The sequence below is a fragment of the Echiichthys vipera genome (assembly GCF_963691815.1).
Source record: "Echiichthys vipera genome assembly, chromosome: 8".
NCBI classification, from domain to species: Eukaryota; Metazoa; Chordata; class Actinopteri; order Perciformes; family Trachinidae; genus Echiichthys; species Echiichthys vipera.
In genome coordinates, this window is record NC_139833.1 from 20,917,229 (window position 1) to 20,936,830 (window position 19,602).

Sequence of the window (19,602 nt, forward strand, 5' to 3'; positions counted from 1 at the left end):
TTTCTCTGCTGAAGAAACCGTACAAGTCAGTCAAGTTCAGTTCAGTTTACTCATCAGGAAGAGTAGTGCTCTAATGAAAGGAGGTTTCTTAAGTCTGAGAATTGTGGTTACCTGTGTATAAACTACTATTATAGGTGGAAACAACAGCCTTCTGATCCAGAATATCACCTATAATGCGAGGGGGTGCATTTCACGGCAGGGGTGCTGAATGCGGCACAACACATCATGTCACAGTCCATCATTTACATACACAACCTCATCCGTCCTTACATTTCCAACATTAACAACCGAAGTCATGCTCTCACATCACAGCAGATATTGTGTGTTGCGCTGCGATTTTTGCAAATGGGAGTTTTTTATACAACATATAAAACAGCCACTTATGGTAATATTTACTTTACAATGTAAAACATGCTCAAAATGAGGCGTCACCATGAGATTGGGCCGAGGTTTTACCTGTTTGAACAATGTTTTTATGTTTCATCTTGAGCTGCTGCCAAGTGCGCTTCTCCCCCGTGGGAATGCACCTAAATTAAATAAACTAATAGACTACCACTCAAGCAGTTTCCCCTGTGATATTACTGTGATTGCAACAGGACTACATTTAAACTTACGCATTGGCCCGAGCAGCAATGTTCTCCCGCACCGTCTCCCTCTCTTTTGCTGCTGCAGCGGTGTAAACCTGCTCAAACTCACCGTATGAGCGCATTAATATTTACAGTTGCAGTGGTAGCGTAGCCCTCCTCTTCCCCGTTGCCATGGTGACTCATCGAATCAGGGCTCCATTGATGCTGTCTTTTTATACTTGTGGTGCACGCGCTTAACTCCAGGTCAAACTACTCTGAGTTGATCAAACTAACTCAAATCAGCTGTTCTGGAACCGAAAACTCAGAGTTTCCTATCTCAGAGTAGATCAACTCAGAGTTCAGGGTTAGACTCAGAGTTTGTTGAACCTGCTTTGTGAAACGGACCCCTGGGCACTGGACACTCTGGAGAGGAAGGATGACGGGCAAAATTAAAGCCCCCTCTCATCCCCTCCATGAAGAGTTGTGGCAGATGGGCTCGTTCAGCCACCAAATCATCCCAGCCGAGTGCAAAACTGAGCACTTCTGGCATTCGTTTGTACCTGCTGCCATCAGACTGTACCGAGCAGTGTGAACCTAGACTAAAACACACACAAACACATTTCTCCACAGTGTCATGTTCACTCTAAACGCTCAAATCTCTGTCCTTAGTCTCTCTGCTGGGCTAATTATTATATACCTCAATATGCTGTTAATATATTCCTTGTATTATACTGTTTTATACTATATCATAATTTATATTATACCACATTATGTTCATATTTTATATGTTACATTGCTGTATTATACAACATATTACATTATATCTCACTAAGTTATACTATATATTATGTGATATTGCTGCTGTACTATATTATACTCTACCATATACTGTTATATTGTTGTACTGTTCTATATTTTACATCATTCTCTCGCTGACATACACAAATCTCAACAGAGCAGCAGAGCAGTAACAACAAACCTAAACACACACAAACAGCACAATACATAAATAAATAAATACGAGGATTACCAATAACAGTTAACTAGGAATATTACAATATTCTTGCCGATATAGTGATCATCATGTATTCATTTGGTTAGTGTTATGTCCCATATAAATATTACATTTGTTCTTAGCTATTTATTTTTGAAGCAAAGTAACAAACAAAAATAAAATAAAATCAAAACAAATAAAGAAAATGAGAAAGATTTTCTTTAGTAGTGGGGGAATGGAGAGGGGGAAAAGAAAAAGGTTCAGTCTTTATTAAATCATTCTATACTATAGGGTAGTAGTCTATTATAATATGTCCATTCCCCTCACTATAGAGTAATGTACCATATTACAATATATTATGTTAATATGTTATATCGACTCTTGCACTATATTCTGTTACATTAAAGTGTAATTCTCGCATTAAATCATCCCATGGTCTTTTAAAACACACATCAAATAAGCCATCAAGACATTTTTTTCAGCTAAGAGCTAACAGCCAGACATGGCTAACACTGAGCAGCTCAGGGGGCGGAGCACTGAACCACTCAAAACAGCTTTTTTAACCATTAATATTGCTTAAAATAGCACCAAACCTCTGCAGTAGCATGATAACAGTCCCTACACATGAAAGAAGCACCAACAATGTAGCAAACCCGGAGCCCTTCCGGTTCCGGGTCGCTGCTTGTGTGGTCGACCGGACGGAGCACAGAGCAACTTTTAGCGTTATTTAGCATTTATTACGTTTTTCTACTTATTTTATTTATACATACTGTCACTTTTTAGTTTATTCTTGTGTTAGGTTAAAATGTTTTTGTATAATTGCACTGTCGTTATTTGCTGCTCTGTGTGCCCTGAATTGCCCCCCGGGGACAAATAAAGTTTTTTGAATTGAATTGAATTGAATTGAATTTATTTTAAAAAAAAAGGTTCAGTGCTCCGCCCGAAGCTACTATGTTAGCCAGGTCTGGCTTCCGTCTCAATGGCTTATTTGATGTATATTCATGGAGAAAAAGAATTACACTGCAGCCGGAATTACACTTTAATACAAACACACACTGAGTACCATTACTAACAATATCCAAATACTTTTTGTATTGTATCCTTATGTATCTATGTAGTTTTATGGCTGTATAGTTTCTATGTCATCCTATTTCTATACTGTCTGTATTTATTACTGTAATTTCTATTGTACTGCTGCAACAAACACATTTCTCCATTGGGGATCAATAAAGGTGTAACTTATCCTATCTAAAAAAGTAGCATACAGTGTTGACTCATTGCACTGGAGTAGAAATATAAAGAACAGCACAAACTGGAAACACTCAAGTAAATTGTGCATCAGTACTTATGCACTATCACTGCTAATACTTCAACTATAAAGTTTTGTCCTCATACGATTGAATATATTCCATTGACTCCTACACTATAAAGCTATCCTCTCTATCTCACTGTTAACCTTTAAGAGAGAGCAATTAAAATGCTTGTGAACACATGTTCTTTTAAAACTCAGTGCATTTGTATCTTAATAAGACACGCAAGCCTGTAGGACTCTGAGGGATCTGAGGAGTTGTGCACTAATTAGCTCCATTAATTGCCAAGGAGTTGATCTGGCACCAGACAAAGTGGAGAGAGGAGACATAGCAAATGTTTTGTAGAACAGCTCGTCTGTTGCAGAAATCTGCATTTTCCATCTTCAGTGAGTGCAAGTCAAGTGCAAGAAAATGAGAAGAGGGAAGATCAGGATAGAGAGGGATGCTGCCAGACATCTTGTTCCAGATCCAAACCTCCTCATCTCTTCTGCACCGCCGCGTTTCTGTTCGTGCGAACAGATAAGTGAAGAACTCAAAGGGCTGGAAATCACACCGCACTCATCAGGCTCTCTCTGAACCAGTCAGAGGCGTGCAGAGACCCATCAGCTGCTCCTCGCCGCTCTGATGGTGTGAGATTGCTTCTCTGTGGCACCAGAGGCCTACTTCTCATTGAAGCGGATGTGGATTGTGAATCACACACCCATCCATGGAAAAGGTCATCTTGGACAGGAGAGTCAGCCCCCTTCTCCCCTCAACACAGTGCTGCTGCGGCCGCTCTGCATGGTCATTTTTCATCTGGTTCTCTGCTGGTGAAATGCAATCGTCCTCCGACACAGGCAGAGAGGAGGTGATTAACATGAGCTGCTTGTCATGGCGGCGATGGGAGGTGGCTGTGGGTGGAGAAGGAGGACGATTGGTTGCTTTCACAATTTATTTGTTTGAAAAACAACAGCGGGCTGTTTTGTACCTGAGACTCAAAGGTGGTGAAGCGGTCCAAAAAAATGCACAACTTTGATGCAACGAAAAATAAAAGATTCAAACTGAGGAATGACGCCACGCAATATAAAAAAGTGGAGCACTGAGGCAAAGTTGGCAGCTCAGCGAGAGGACGAGACTTTCATAGAACTGATTCATGTTTGATTTCAGTGAGTTAAATTGGCTTTGCTCACACAGACGCTCCCTGAAGACATGGAGCCTCCATCTGCTCCTGTTATATGATACCTGTTAGTTATACTCATGTTGTTAGAAGACCAGTATTCCAGTAACCTGGAGCAGACACATTTCACAGAGACCTCACAGCATCTGGCGAAGAGAGAACTTTTCAGTGATGGGTCTCTATGTAAGTATGACAAGAACATTGCCTGTCTTTTTAGCAAGTAATTCACAATAATCACAATACATCTGACCAGAGAAGTCAAACAAAAATGATTCAAGATAATATCCTATTGTGAATATCCTCTGAGGCACTTTTAAGTGCCGGCATGAAACCTCAAAAGCTGCTTAATATTTTATTTCCTGGCAATTTATGCCACAGATTCACTGCCATGGATGGAAAATGTCCTTCCCGAGGTTACTCTAAAACCTGGGAGCAACAAAGTGGAATGGCTGTGAATATCCCTCACCTGTATGAAATAACTCTTCAGTTATTGAGGGACAGCACTGTGCACAATCCTATACACAACCCGACCTGAGAGACTGTGGGTCAAGGTCAGTTTTCATATGGTATACATTATTAAATGTTTATTATAATACGGGATACCTTAATTTCAATGGCACAGAGCTGGATTCAAATGTCTGCATCCTGTGTTTGTAGGTACAAAGTTACCCCATGGTACCATGAACAGCAGGCATCGTCAAAATATGGCTGTATAAGAGCTCCTGCCGGTGTCACCGTTGAAATTTTGGCCAGGGAGGCATCTTCTTTGTTTGACCTTGCTGAGTGCCTTCTCAGCCTGTCCCACTCCTGACATGTGGCCACAAAGCACACAGCCAAGGTAAGTGACTTTGGCTGCACGCATGCAGCGCCACCGACGACGACGATTAAAAGCAGGGGACCCTTTTCATTTTACCTTTGACCCCGCGCTGTATGGATTCAGTTTTGTAAAGCTTTGAAATGTGTCTGTTATAAAAATGAGTGAAGGTGACATATTCATTCATGTGTAGTTCAAACAGTAATATTGACGCTAAACATGAAAGCACTTCAATGAAGGCAGAAAAAGTGACATTCAAGCTCTATCCTTCTTTCGTCCTTGATCCTTTTTCATTCATCCTGTGGGCACACTTTGGGTTTCCTTTGTAAAACAGAATAGTCTGTTGATACGTTTTTTGAACGGAGCATCAAAACGGAAGAGTGCTGGAGGAGCACATTTTCCAAATCTGTCCAGAATTACAGCAGTAGTTTAACAAAAGAACAAAAGATAAAAAGAGCATTTAGCAGTCCTCTGTGAAACACCTAATATCTGATTCACCCCTCCGTATCTTGAGACAGATCTGTGGCTGCATGAGGAGAGTAAGTGTCTCGACTGTGTCAAAAACCCATTTCCTCTCTCATTCCTCCTCTTCATCCACATCCTGTTGTGTCCACTTAACTCTGATGTACGGCACAGGCCGGAGCAGAGCCCCAGGTTTAGCTCTCTGACGTCAGGCTGAGGAACTCTATCTCCTGCTAATGATAGCCCACCCTCTTCCTCTTCCTCCTCCTCTTCTTCTTCATCTGGCTTCTTCACTGCTCCTGTCTGCACATCAGATCAGAGGGGTAAGCACAGGGAGACACTTCTCCTCCTCCTTTTCACCTTCCTCCTCACAGCCCTCTGCAACAGGAGGAAAATGAGGGAGGGGAGTTGTCTCTCAGTCAGCAGTTACTTTACACTGAAATAGTGGTCCTCTCAGAAATCCCTACATGAATATGAAAGCCCTCGTAGTGCTGCTGGGAGTAAAATCCTGTTTTATGACCATGATATAATTCTCCTCATGTGGGACTATGATTCGAGTTGATTTACTTTTTGACAGTGCTCACTGCTTAGCCTACACACTGTCTGTCTTGTTACTCTGTTGCCGTTTCCACTTACAAATTTATATTGCGAGCCAACTTCTCGCTTCGACAAGAAATATCGTCACATTTTATTATCAGGTGATCTCGTGGGACGATACCTTGTCACACCCCTTAAAAAACCCATATCCGGCTGTTAAGTCTGACGTAACGATTTCCGGGTCCAATCGCTCTGTTGAAACAAAGCAGACACAACGGCCGAACATGTCAACAATTACGATCACCTCTTTCGCCAGTGAGACACCTTTATCATCGATAGGAAAGACGTTAAATGACAATTAATTGTTTTTTTAAAACTCAGATCTGTTCAAACAACGGGGAACACGGCACTGCTGCGTTGTAGAAATACGAGGCATGGGCCGGTTTGGACCCGGAAATCATATTTTGAAAGGGCGTTACGTCATGACTTAACAGCTGGATAGAGAATTGTGAGTGAGTGAATGAGGGACAATTTCCTACACAGCTATATGCTGTGTCCCAAAACGCGCACTGCACTGAGTGTACTGAGATTGGTGCACTGTGTGCCCTTTGTACCAACACGATCAGTACACTCAATTCCCTTAGTGAGTGCTGTCTCAAATCATACACTGCCGACTCGCACTCACTGGAAATGACGATCATATTTCTTCTTCTGTTTATTTTTCAAAAAGCTTTTCCAACGAATCTTCTGACTCAGCACAAACATCTTTGTGATCCTCTTTTTACATTTATAAAGTGAATTTAGTTGTTAGCGCTCAGTTGTGCTGTTGTTTCGCCATTTTCCAGTTGGAATTTAGTCCCGCCTCTTCCGCTACGTAGACAAAATGGCGGCAATTGAGTGCGATCCACACTCAGCGGTCTGGCCGTTTTTAAATGCGCGGCCGGAGAAATGCAGTACACTGCATTTCACCAACATCCGACATGAACGCACTTCCCCCCTCAAAAATGCCAGTTAGAGGGTTGAAGTGCGTGATTTGGGAAACAGCAATAGTGACCTCGAACATAACAAGATGGAGGGCTCTGAAAGAACGGGCTCGCCTGCAGTTACATCTTACCGTCAAAGAGGCCGCTAGAAACACTCAATCTCAATTATTATGGAGTACAAATTTAAAGTGGGACAATGAACAGAATGGAAATAAAAAATGAGAATCTTGACGATAAATGCTTGAATATTCTGGATACGACTTTCTGGAGCAGGAATAAAAAAAAATGGAATAAAAAAACTAGATTTTTAAAATCAAAAAGACAATAAGAGCTACCACACACACACACAAACACACACACACACACACACACACACACACACACACACACACACACACACACACACACACACACACACACACACACACACACACACACACACACACACACACACACACACACACACTAGTAAGTACCAGACATCACAGAAGCATTAAAAACAATCACATCCAAAAATAGTTCAATAGTTCTTATTCTACCTTTCAGTGATAAGAAACACTGACACAGCTCCCTGTGAAAAGTGTTTTTTAGGGGTCTATTCATACGCAAAGAAGGTGAGAATGTAGACACAACAGTGTGATCTAGCCTAGGTTTTGATTAAAGTGTTGATTTGTGACGTATAAAAGGATCACAGCCCTCTGTTCTTTAAACCAAGAGGTTTTTTTTTGTCTGTGTCGATGTCGACCGTGTTGATAAAGTTCATTCAAATCCAAGATGGCGGCGCCCATGTGGAAGTCGTGATCCGGAGCAACATGTCCATTTAAACGCCGTGTGTCCTCATAACTTTAACTGTTGGATTAATGTCATTGCGGTCACTTAGAGGTGAAACCAAGGAGCTGGAAATAAAACGGTAAGAGCTTTCAAACGGAGGATTTTATGACATGTTACTCTATTTCTCCTCTGACTGAGAGTCAGCAGGGACAGACAGGCTGAGCTGTCAAACGAGGAAATAACGTTACGACACCAGCAGACACTCTGGCAGCTCACACAGGAGCTGCAAAGAAAACAAGAACAACTTTCAGTTTCTTATATGTAGCCTACCTCTTTCTTTTTCCACAGAGTCAATCAGCAGAAAGCAACCAGCAGATATCAGTTCATTAGACTAGCAGGTGTAAACCAGTGTCATGCTAACATATTTCAAATCATTTCTACCCCTGTATATGAAAGCAGCACGCCGAGGACCCAACGTTGTGCAAAATGTTGAGTAGTTAAATTTGGCACATATGTTTGACTGACGAGATGTGAAGAAAACTCCTCATTTAAAATCAGTTTTCTCCACAGAATTATGTAAACAACAGGTCTTTTAATTAAAAGTTTCGTTACATGATCTCTGTGAACAGTCCTGATTGTAGGGCGTAGAAGGAGAGCTGATAATTATTTTATTTTTAAACAAATATTGAAAACAATCGCCTCCCTGCAACACTTTTTCCACCATGGAGGGAAGCCAAACACTGTTCCTCCGCACACACTGCCACGGCGCAGAGCTGGATTTAAGTTAGGAATGTATCACTTTCTTTTTCTGTCATTTCTGCTTACTGTTCATTCAAAGTATATTTTTATGACAAAGAACTGTTCTATAGATACTTTGACCAAGCAGGCATTCATCACTTCATGCTTTCTCATTTTGCCTTTAAGACCAGAAACAGAAACATTTCAGATCACATTCTAAGATCAGATTATATTAACCAGACAATAATGTGCTGCAGGGATGGCCTTTTCGTAAGCAGACCGGGAAGTTAGCCTCACCTTGGGTTCAATCGTTCCCTCCACAAAAAGCCAGTGGGATTTTTCCTGTGGATTTATTGCAGAAAATTAGCTCTGTTGCAAACAAAAGTTTATGATACTTAAACATTTTGTTCAGCAGGATAATCGTCACAAATGAATACTACTTTTATGATCTCTGAAGCGTAAATGCAATCGCCAGAAACAATAAGCTAACGTTAGGCTATAGGCGAACCACACCTCCCACTGGCTTCCGACTGATTTCACTTGTAAGGCGTGATGATGTTTGTCGTCTCATTTAGCCTCAAGTTAGCCACCTCTTTTTTTAAAGACGCATGCAAGCTCTAAAAGTAACAAGTGGGTATTGACTGACGCATGACATAATGTTAAAATCTCTTAAACCTGTGTTAACCATTCATTCATTCATCTTCAACCGCTTGTCCCTGTCGGGGTCACTGGAGCCGATCCCAGCTGACATCGGGCGTGAAGCGGGTTACACCCTGGACAGGATTTACCCTGCCTATAGAGATGAACAGAGACAGACAAACATTCACACCTACGGGCAATTTAGAGTCATCAATTAACCTAACACGTGCACGTCTTTGGACTGAGGGAGGAAGCCGGAGAACCCGGAGAAAACCCACGCAGACACGGGGAGAACATGCAAACTCCACACAGAAGGGCTTATACTTACTTATTTAAAGTATCTAATCAATTCAACCATTCAACCACACTCAAGACAAGGGAACCGGAAGTGCAAACATGTTAACTCACTTACGTTTCTCCGGACTCATTCCTGTGTATAGAATATCCCAGATATTGATATTACAGTACATCGCTGTAATATCACGACTGGTTCATTGGAAACTGTTTGCTGCAGACACAAATATGATAACTGAGATCCTGTACTGACACCAAAAAACAAACTATCTCTAAATCAACTTTTCTATTTCACATAATACAACTTCTCACCTGCATCAGTGTTTAGTTTTATCTTAACACAAGCAGCCATACAAGATACAGTCTATAATAAGCAGAATTAGAAGAGTCTGACCACACATGCCAACAGTTTTTGACACTTTTCAGTTGCTACCCATGAAGTGCGATACGAGGCTCTACATTGCTGATAAGAAGGCAGTTGCTCAGCTAAAGCAAGACTTCCTCTGCTGTTGTGAACCAGAAGTTTTCAGTCCCTCTTTACAGGAGGCACCCAGTGGATGAGCCCAGTCTCCATAGAAACATTTTCTCAGTCTCTCGCCTCAACCCACTCACCGTACCTTCAGAGATCAACACAACCTTGAGCGCTCGGCTCTCCCAGCCTTAGTCTGAGGGAGGAGCCTCGGATGCTGCCATGCTGAAGTTACACTCATAGACTGTGGTTATACTCAAGATGAAACATTGGTGTAAAGCATGTTCTCAAAAGGAGGCGGATGGAGGTTTGACTTTTTCAAAATCTCTTCACTGAACCAGGGCGAAGCCATATCACTGTCACATCATCACTCGGAGGTTAAAATACAACTGAACATCATCCATCCAAACACTGAAATGTTTCTCTGATCAGAACTTTAAATTTGACGTAAACTCACAGAAAACTGAACAAATGTATGTACCAGGGTTTCACTCTGAGAACAGAAAATACACTCCTCCCCCAGCGCTGGATCAAGGTGCACTCTGTATCAGTTTGTAGCCATTGCCCCATGTACAACCCTCAACTGGAGGTCTGCTGTCTGTTTTCAACAGCATGTACAGGGATCACCTTTTGGGGGAAAACGTTCGGTCCAAATAACTCAGTCAACCTCAACTTCTTCATCCCCGCCAGTGAGCGCAGGTTCAGTACATTATGCCGATTTGGTAGACTGCAGCCTGAAACTTGTCCAGGTGTGGGGTTACGAAAGACAGCAGCTGACCTCCTCCTTCATGCCACTCCCCCACAGTTGGAGTAGTCTTTGCTTACACTCTTCACTCCACTGGTCACACAGCGTACCTCCTTCACCACTCTGGTGATCGGCCTGACTTCTCTCAGGGCATCCACAAATACTGCGGTCATGTTCATCACATGGCCCAGTTTTGCGCAGCCAGCCAATTGGCTCGCGTCTTCACGAGGTTCTTAAAAAAATGAAGATTCCTTGGAAAAAAAAAGAAGAATGGCGGGAATCTTATTTGTGGTGTGTCATCTTAAAAATCTGCCATGCCTGCAGTACTGAGCTATAGAAAGGTGGCAGTCCTGTGAGGTCCATGTCCTCAAGCTGTCAGAGGACAAGCTGTTCGTCAAAGCCCAACTGCGCAGCTCTCCTCAGCAGCAGCCGGGCTGTAACCAACCAGCCTGGGCTGCAGTTGTACAGCAGTCTCTCAGCAGTCTAAGAGAGACGATTTTTGACTGGATGTTAATCAGGTCGTGCCCCCCTTTAACCAAGCCAGTGCATGCTTGACCACACGTCCAGCATGGCTCTCTGAACCTCCTCTATCAGACCCCTTGGTGGCTTCGGAGCAATGAGTCAATGCCAGAGTGTTGAGTTGACCAAGTTATTGGCAACCAGGACTCTTCCCCTCTATTAGAACTGGGGAAACAACCATTTCCAATTAGAAAGCCAAGTGCACTCTCTTCATAACTCCTTCCCAGTTCTTCATTTAAAAGCCCTAAAAAAACCTCCCAAAACTTTTAGCCCCACCCTACCAGACCGGGCACTGCCTGATCCCTGCACTGTCGCACCAACAGTGCCTCGATCTAAGCCCAGTTCACCTGTGCACATGTGGCCTTTTTATACAGGGACAGTGTCCTGCAAACATTGGCTTCTGGCTTCCCTTCATTGGCTCCTTGTGTATTTTGGTACGGATTTTATTATGGGTGAACTCCAAAGTATCTCTCAGACCTTTGAAAACCACTTATTTTATCAGGGACACTCAGCTCGACTAACCAGCTGCTCCTGGCTGTCTGGGGGGCTAGATTGAAGCTCAGGGGGGACCGAGCCTTTTCACTCGTAGCCCCAAAGCTTTGGAACGCTCTGTCGCCACATGTTCGGCTGTCCCTTACACTACCTGTTTTTAAATCAAACCTCAAAATGTACTTCCTTGGCTTTCGGCTCAGCATGAAAGTTGCCTATTTTAATATTTTTTTCTTTCCTATTGGTCTTAATGCTTTTATTATTTTAATACACTGTTGGTTTAAAGTTGGTCTTAGTGTTTTTTTGTTTTTATGTTTAACGGTGGTTTAGATTGGATTGGATTGGATTGGGGCGCCATGGTGGAGCTCTTTAACCTGTGTCTCCTTCCACAGTCCAAAGATTGGTGTTGGTTAATTGGTGACTCTAAATTGCCCGTAGTAGTGAATGTAAGTGAGAATGGTTGTCTGTGTGTCAGCCCTACGATAGACTGGCCCAGGATCAGCTGGGATCGGCTCCAGCCCCCCCGCAACCCCGACTGGGGTGAACATCGAAATTGACAAAAATATAGACATCATCCGCACACGCAGAGAGGACAATCAGTGTTTGCAGAGTTATCCCCAAAGATGTCCACTCTGGCCAGTAAAGGCTGGAATCCTCCTCTATGATCTGTCTTTCGGTCTGCCCATGAAAATTATCTGATTTGATCTTTTACTGCAGGTCACTCTTAATGAGTAGTCTGCACTGAGCTCTTTCTCTGCACTTATTTTCTCAGCTTTAAAGGTCTCTCTAGCTTTGCTGTGAAGATATTTTCTGACAGGTCAGGTTAGCAGCAGTTATCCTCTGCTGCCAAGGAGGCAGACACTGTACAGATATCTCAGGTTACCTTGGAAACAGTCTGTGTGTGCATGTTGCGTAGAAGACAAATTTAGGTCAAATTGTTTTTTTCTTACATGCAGTTGACTTTCTGACCTACATTAAGACAAGGGGAAGTCCAGACTCACTGCTCTGCTCATAAGAGAGTTAAACTTCTTTGAGGCAGCCAAAATAAATGTGTTAGTTGTAGGACTGAAATGAGACATTTATTATACACTTCTTTCTGAATAACCCATGATATGACATCCCTGTAATGCAGCATCTTATCCTTTTCTACTTAAACATATTCTTCCTTTCAGGTGATGGAGCCGTTGACATCCTGTAGTGCAAAGAAAAGTGTATCATACTGCAGGGCAGATTCAAAGCGGATAAATCTGTGAATACTTGTAAATCAGTTGATTGAAAATGTCACTCTGACATCTGAGCAGGTGGCAGCTTAATAAGAACATCCTGTCCAGAGCAGAACTGATCACATCACGCTGAATAAACCAATTTAAGTCATGCTGTTGTTTGAGTGAGCGGTTCGGAGAACACAGACTGTGAGAGAGCCGCAGAGCTGCCAGTCGCTCTGTTCAACATGTTCAGTCCCGTAGACTCAGACATCTGAACCGTAAGTGCGGCTGACCGTTGAAGTTGAGGGAGTGTCGTCCTGTTGCATCCCAACGTGGGTGAACCTGTTCATGCCTATTATGTGTAGTAAAACTAACTCTCTTGTGCATAACGGCATTAGAAACCACCCTGTGTTCCCACTTGAGCATTTAGCCTGCAGAATAGGCGTTTTCTTTGGGTGGAGGCTCTAACTGAAGCTTGTTGATTCTGAAAGGAACCTGAAATAATGGTATGATAATGGTGCAGATGTCTGATGACACTGCAAAACAAACTTGGAGTTAAAGTAACTTCAAAATTTACTTTCCATGGAACCGTATTGTGGTGATGTATTTTTTAGTTTTACAACATGCTGTTGTTTAAATGAATGATTCCCACAAAGTTGTAATCAAATCCTAATAAACAGAGCTTGTTTAACATATAAAAAGATGATGTAATGTACAGCTAATTATTGTTTTCATTATCAATCGATCTGCTGAATATTTTTCCAATTATCGATTGGTCTTCGCTGGCATCTTTCGAAAGATTAGTGGTTCGATCTAGGGGTCCGAAAAGTATCGGTGTGTGAATGTCGTTTGAATGATTAGATTAGATGATGCCATCAGTATATGAATGTCTGTCTGAATGGAGGAATGTGACAAGTAGCGTAAAAGTGAGTTGTCAAAAGACTAGAAAGCTATATAAGTACAAGTCCATTTAACATTTACGTGGTTGTTGTTTTTGTTTTTTGGACAAACAGCCCAAAATCTAAAGCTATTCAATTTACAGATATAAGAAACAGAGGAAAGCAGAAAATCATCACATTTGAGCAGCTTATCTTATCAGGATCTTCCATATCATGTTTGGACAAACATTAATAACTTAATATCGTTTTCAGCCATAGCATCCAGGCCTACAGTAAAAATAATAGTCTTTTTCTAGTTAACTGTCGATAACCCAGCTCTTGATAATTTCATTTACTTACCAACAGCACCACGACCCCGTCTCTCTGCTGACAGTTTACTGTATCCGTCCTTTTTCAGGTGACAGAACCATGCAGGTATCAGTGAGAAGGCTGGCTCTGTGTCCACTTGGTGTTGGTCAGATCAGGGGCGCTCTCCTGAGGCCAGCAGCCCACCTCCTGTCACCCAGCAGCCGCACCCTGTTCAGTGAGACTGGAGTGTGGGAGCAGGACTATAAGATAGAGACCCGACACAGAGTGGAAGAATGGTGGCACCCACGAATTATGGCACAGTGGAAGAAGGATGCAGTGGAGGTAAGGAGGCCTTTTCATCTAGATTCCTACAGTCATTATGACATGTACACGTCTGATCCAAGTTCATGGTCATTCTCTGGCATGCTGCATGTGTTTTCACAACTCAAGTTACGGAGTGATTAGTGAGGAAAATAAAATCAAAATCGCCTAATTGTCTAGTTTATTAAATATTAGAAAAAATAAAAAAATGGCTATCACAAATTTGCAGAGCTCAAGATAAAGTCTTTAGATGTTTTAAACAAAAATATATTCAGTAACAATGATATAAAAGAGAGAAAAGCTGCAAGTCCTCTTTCAAAAGCTGGATTCACCAAATGTTTAGCATTTCTGCCAAAGAAATGACGATTAGATTATCAAAATACTTATAATAATAGGTTAGACAGCCAGGAACCAAAACATGTCTTCATTCTTCTCATATGAACTCCGGACGAATGTGAAGAGAATCAGGTGGGGACATTGTCTAAAGTTTATCATAGTCATAGTCTGTCAGCGGCGTTCTCAAGTCCACGGTCTGCAGATTTGTAATGGTGACTCAGACGCACACGGGGTTCTATGCACCATACATTATTGTTTTGGAGTTCCTTGCATGTGCATTTGCCGATCTATTACAGATGGTGGCGGTCGGTGCCGTGGTCTTAATATTCCTTTAAAGAGTGTGAATACCCCCGCAGCAGAAATACCCCCGTTTAGGCTAACTAAACTCTAGTTTAGGCAAGGGGTGGTGCCTGACTGGAGTATGCATGAGGCAAGATATGATGCAGAACACACTGCGGTCACATAGCTGGTTTGTAATTTAGTCATTAACAACCAAGCTTCTCGCCGTTCATTGAATTTGTCTGATGATTTTGATTTTGGCGTCGGCCCCTTCAGACAGAAGTTTTTAAGTCTCTCCAGTTAGACATTTTCTTCTGTGTCTTTGTGTATATCAACCTTATTCTTCACCCTTGGAGGTTTGCTTTCTACCTGCTTCGGAGAGTAACATCATCAACACTCCCACTCCCTCGCTGTGAATTCTCCGCACAATGACCGGCTGTTTTCACACCATCATAAATACAAACATTGAAATGTGCTGTGTGAGTATTGTGTGCTGGCCTTTGGATCGGCCCTTTTTTGTGACATCACTCGTATAAACGGCGGCCAATGCTGTCAAGGAGTGAACATAGGTATTGAAAAATCTGTGTATCCATTGGAAACACTTTTAAGATGAACCGATTAACAAGTCATCATTAGGCAGCCGCTACTGGCGCTGCCCTGTAGCTCTGGGCTATTATATATATTATTATATTATAATCCTAATGGTCTGGGCGTGCAGCGGCCTGGGAGAGGCTGACAGTGATTAAGTGCATTCATGACAGCCTCAGTTCCTAATTAATTTATTGAAAAATTCATGACTCGGGTTTCTTGTAATCATGTATAGCTGGGTGTAACGAGTACTTAACTGTGTTGCCGCGGTAACAGTGTTGTGACTGTAAACCATCCATAATGGCGTTGTGACACTATAATCACACGCTGTAAGAGCCTCGTACAGAAGTCAGTCAGAGCTCTCGCTCTTTTTACGTGATGACTTATTGTTCCTGTCTGGACCTCGTCAGGTTAATGACTCGTTCAAAAGCCCGACCGAAGACGGAGAAAATAAGGCATGCAAGTCTCTTTACAGCTCTGTACATTATTCTGACTGTTGTTTCTTTTTCCAGAGGTCCAACAAGAAGAAGTTTTATGTCCTCTCCATGTTTCCGTACCCATCAGGGCGACTGCACATGGGCCACGTGCGAGTGTATACCATCAGTGACACCATCGGCCACTTCCAGAGAATGAGAGGCCATCAGGTATGTCTGCTTTAGTAAATACTTCCCTGAAACAAACAAGGTCAACACACTCTGCACTGGCATCAAATGTAAAAATCATTATCATGATCATATCATCATTATCATTATTTCAATCATAATTATTTTGACTTAAGTGCTTGTAAAGGCAAGTGCAGCTAGAGTTAGAGGCCTTCTTCATGGAAGAAATTTTGCCATGTCACAGTAGAAAAAGAAAAAGGTGTAAGTGATAAAATGAAAGATGAATGAATTTCATTTAGCTGCTTTAGTTTTAGGGTGCTGGTGTTCACGCTGGCTCACTGTCACACTGGGACCGCTGACTTTAGTATAACGCAGTCATTGTCCAAATGTCTACTGTGGCAAAGGCTTTCTTAGTGTTAGACCATCGTAAATATTCATCAAGTTACCAAAAGCCTCCTCTCATAAGAACAAAAGCGTTTTACTAATCCAATTACCGTTTTTTTCAAAGCGCACTTTCACACCAGCCTAATTTAGTCCCGTTGAATCGAACTTGAGTGCGTTCCCTCATTTGCTACGGTTTGTTGGTGCAGGTGGGAATGCAGCGATCGTCCTCTGGTGCGCACCAGAAGTGGACCAAATAAGCGGAGAAGAGGTGGACTCTGCCCGCTCCTAACGAACTCTAATGCGGTTTGTTTGTGTTGAGAACGTGATCAGATCTGGGTCCGCACTAACTGCAGAAAGCACTGCACATTTTTGGACCAACCCAGCTCCCGTAGGCAGCTACGGGATTTACGTGATTACTAAGTACCTCCCTTTCACCACAACAACAACAACAACACACGATGTAATAACCGAGGACCAACCCCCGCAGTTGTCTCTCCATTGAGACATCACTTTTGTTGGGCACGTTGTCTTCTGTCACTCTGTTTACATTCTCAGCATTAGCCAGCATGGCAATTCTGACCAATCAGAGAGCAGTTCAGGATCTACTAATGCTCCCTCCCCAGACACATCTGACCTTTTCTGTCCCAAACCTTTATTGAGCCGAAGTGCATCTACATTTCGGTTCACGTCAGCACGTCATCAACTGATTCGGACCAGATCAAATGAATAGGTGTGAAAACGAACCAGACCAGCTGGTAAAGAAAAACTTTTAATTCTGCATCTGGTGCACACCAGGGAAGTGGACTAGAAACAGACCATCAGGTGTGAAAGCACCTTAAAAGTAGAAAGAAAAAGAATTGAATGTGTGATAGTAATGTGATATAACATGAAACATCCAAGTCTGGTATAGTCAGCTCTCACAGCAGATTCAGCTTCACATTCATTGCCGGTGGAGATTTTTAACCAGTAATATCACAATTTTTAAGACTTATTTATTTGTTCAGTTTCTAAACTAAGTAAGGGGTTATGTTTGGGTTTGCTGTATTGTTCATTATCTGCTCCTCGCCACAAGTCCTTCCATATGGCTGAACTGCCGTGTACTGTGCTGACCTTTCTTCCCAAAATCACAAAGGATGTGTTGTCCTCAAAAGCAGTTTTGAGGAGCATATTTTATGGTAACTGACGCAATTGTGCCGCTTTCCCGTCTGCGTTCAGTGGTTTGAAATGATTCAATTCTGGGCAGTTGCTAATGTATTACTGTTAAACCACCATTCTGTACTGGAACAATGTTTCATTTAGAGATAATGGAGGTCTCTGTATCTAGCACATTTATACAGTATTGACTGATATCTACTTCCACAGTGAAGTCTCAGTGTCTGATCTGCAACTGTTCCTGCTCTACATCACAGAAATAATTAATATCAGCTCTGTTTACATGTGCACTGAACTGTGATGCTGCGTATCTATTACTCGATATTTCTATAATCTAATCTAATAATCCCTCCGGACACCATCATTTTCAGTTACAAGACCAGAGTTGACTCAGACCTGGAGCAGGTAATTAGATTCTTCTGTGCTTGTCGTACTTGTACTTGATTTTTACTGTACAGTATTGATTTATATACAGTGCACATTTACATGTTGTGTACTTTGCTTCAGTAGAAATTAATTGTAATTAATAGCTTGATTATTTTACTTTTCATAGTAGTTTTTATAAAGCTGACACCCCAGTAGTCCTTTTATAAACATCTTTTTTTTTTTCTATTTATGACACCTTGGAGCTATTTAACATTTTCAAAATAAACTACTACATATGGTGTGCTCTGTTTAAGGTAAGGCAAGGGTAAACATCCATACTCGGCTGTTTCAAATCACAGTCGATATGCAGCACCCTGCCTGCTGTTGATGAAGCTGTGATTGGTTTCTGTCTGGCGGATGTTGCCACACACACACACACACACACACACACACACACACACCTTGTAATGCGACAAGGACGATATGTTCTTTTGTCCGTCTTTTTCCTCACATCAGTCATCCATTTCTTTACTATTGCTGCTTCTTTTAATGGAGTGTAGGCCTTTGACCACAGTTCTCCAGAGTCTTCTGTCCCGGGCTTTCCTTTCCAGCTGTTTCCATGCCAGCCCGCTCTGCTTGATGTCAGTTTCGGGCGCCCTTTTGCAGCTGCTTTTGGGCCAGCCTCTCTTTGTTCCTGGGGTTCGCTCTGAGGACCCGCCTGATCATCCTGATCCTTCTTCTTCTCTTGATCTCCTCTTTCCAAAGGTTGTCAACCCGTTCTCTGCTAATGGTATCTGGCCGCCTCAGGCAACAGTTGATGAATGTTGTGGTCTTGGTTGTCCCTGCCTTTACCCTGGCGTATGAAAAACCTCTATTTTTTATTTTCCTGGTGGAAATTTACCTTCTGCTTCTGTCTGGTCTCTCCCCGAACGCAGACATGGTTTCACAAGACTGGAGTTCTCTCAGCATCTGTCAGAAAGCAAAGCTTGTTCGGTTGTATGCACTCAGACTATTGACTGGTTAATTAAGGAAGGTACAGTTACTCCATTGTCACACACAAATGAGCTGTTCTCTGGCTTTTAATGGGTATTTCATGTGAGAAGCTCTTTTTTAATCAGAAAATATAAGAATTGTAAACCCAGTTTCAATGGGTCTCGTGCATGAATGGTTTCTTGTTTTTCTGTTATATTTGTTCTTTTGGGGGGTGGGGGGGGGGTGATGAATCGTGTTTGATCTTCGTAGCCTTTATGTTAAAGTCCGTTCTCTCAACTTGATCCAATCATCCTCGTCTATGGGTGTCACCATCTTGTCAGAATTTGACTCCGCCCGCCTCATTTCCTCTTACCAAAAAAGGGCATTGATGCGACGTTGGGCTGACGTATACCTCAGAGGAGAAGTGAAGGCCAGTGGCTAGCTGTCACTCAAGAGGCTGCGCCCCTAATTGGTGGAAATGCTTTAAGCATTAACCTATGTTATCCAAATCTTTATTGTTATTATTATTATTATTATTATTATATTTTGTCGCCTCTACCTGCTGCATACTTTGAGCCACAAAAACCATTCAACCATCAAAATGTTAAGCTCGTTCAGCTGATTTATGCTCATCTTCAACTTTTTTTTCTGCCTTTCATACTTTTTTATATATTCAGCCTTTTTTGGTTAATGAGAAATTGCTCTATAATGAAACCCCTAGTGG

General features: G+C 42.2%; 1 protein-coding gene across 4 annotated transcripts in view; it reads left to right on the plus strand.

Annotated features, from left to right (window-relative positions):
* The first annotated feature begins 4,499 nt into the window (after positions 1-4,499).
* Positions 4,500-19,602, plus strand: part of lars2 (leucyl-tRNA synthetase 2, mitochondrial) — a 44,501-nt gene continuing 29,398 nt past the window's right edge. For 2 of the 4 annotated variants that reach the window (XM_083918962.1, XM_083918963.1), the window contains exons 1-3: positions 13,220-13,289; positions 13,988-14,220; positions 15,915-16,046. In XM_083918962.1, coding sequence (XP_083775088.1) covers positions 13,274-13,289; positions 13,988-14,220; positions 15,915-16,046 — 381 coding nt within the window. In that variant the 5' untranslated portion in view covers positions 13,220-13,273. Of the gene's footprint in view, positions 4,578-4,683; positions 4,865-5,476; positions 5,626-7,593; positions 7,733-13,219; positions 13,290-13,987; positions 14,221-15,914; positions 16,047-19,602 lie in introns of those variants that run through there. The other 2 variants (XM_083918965.1, XM_083918964.1) reach the window with 2 other exon arrangements.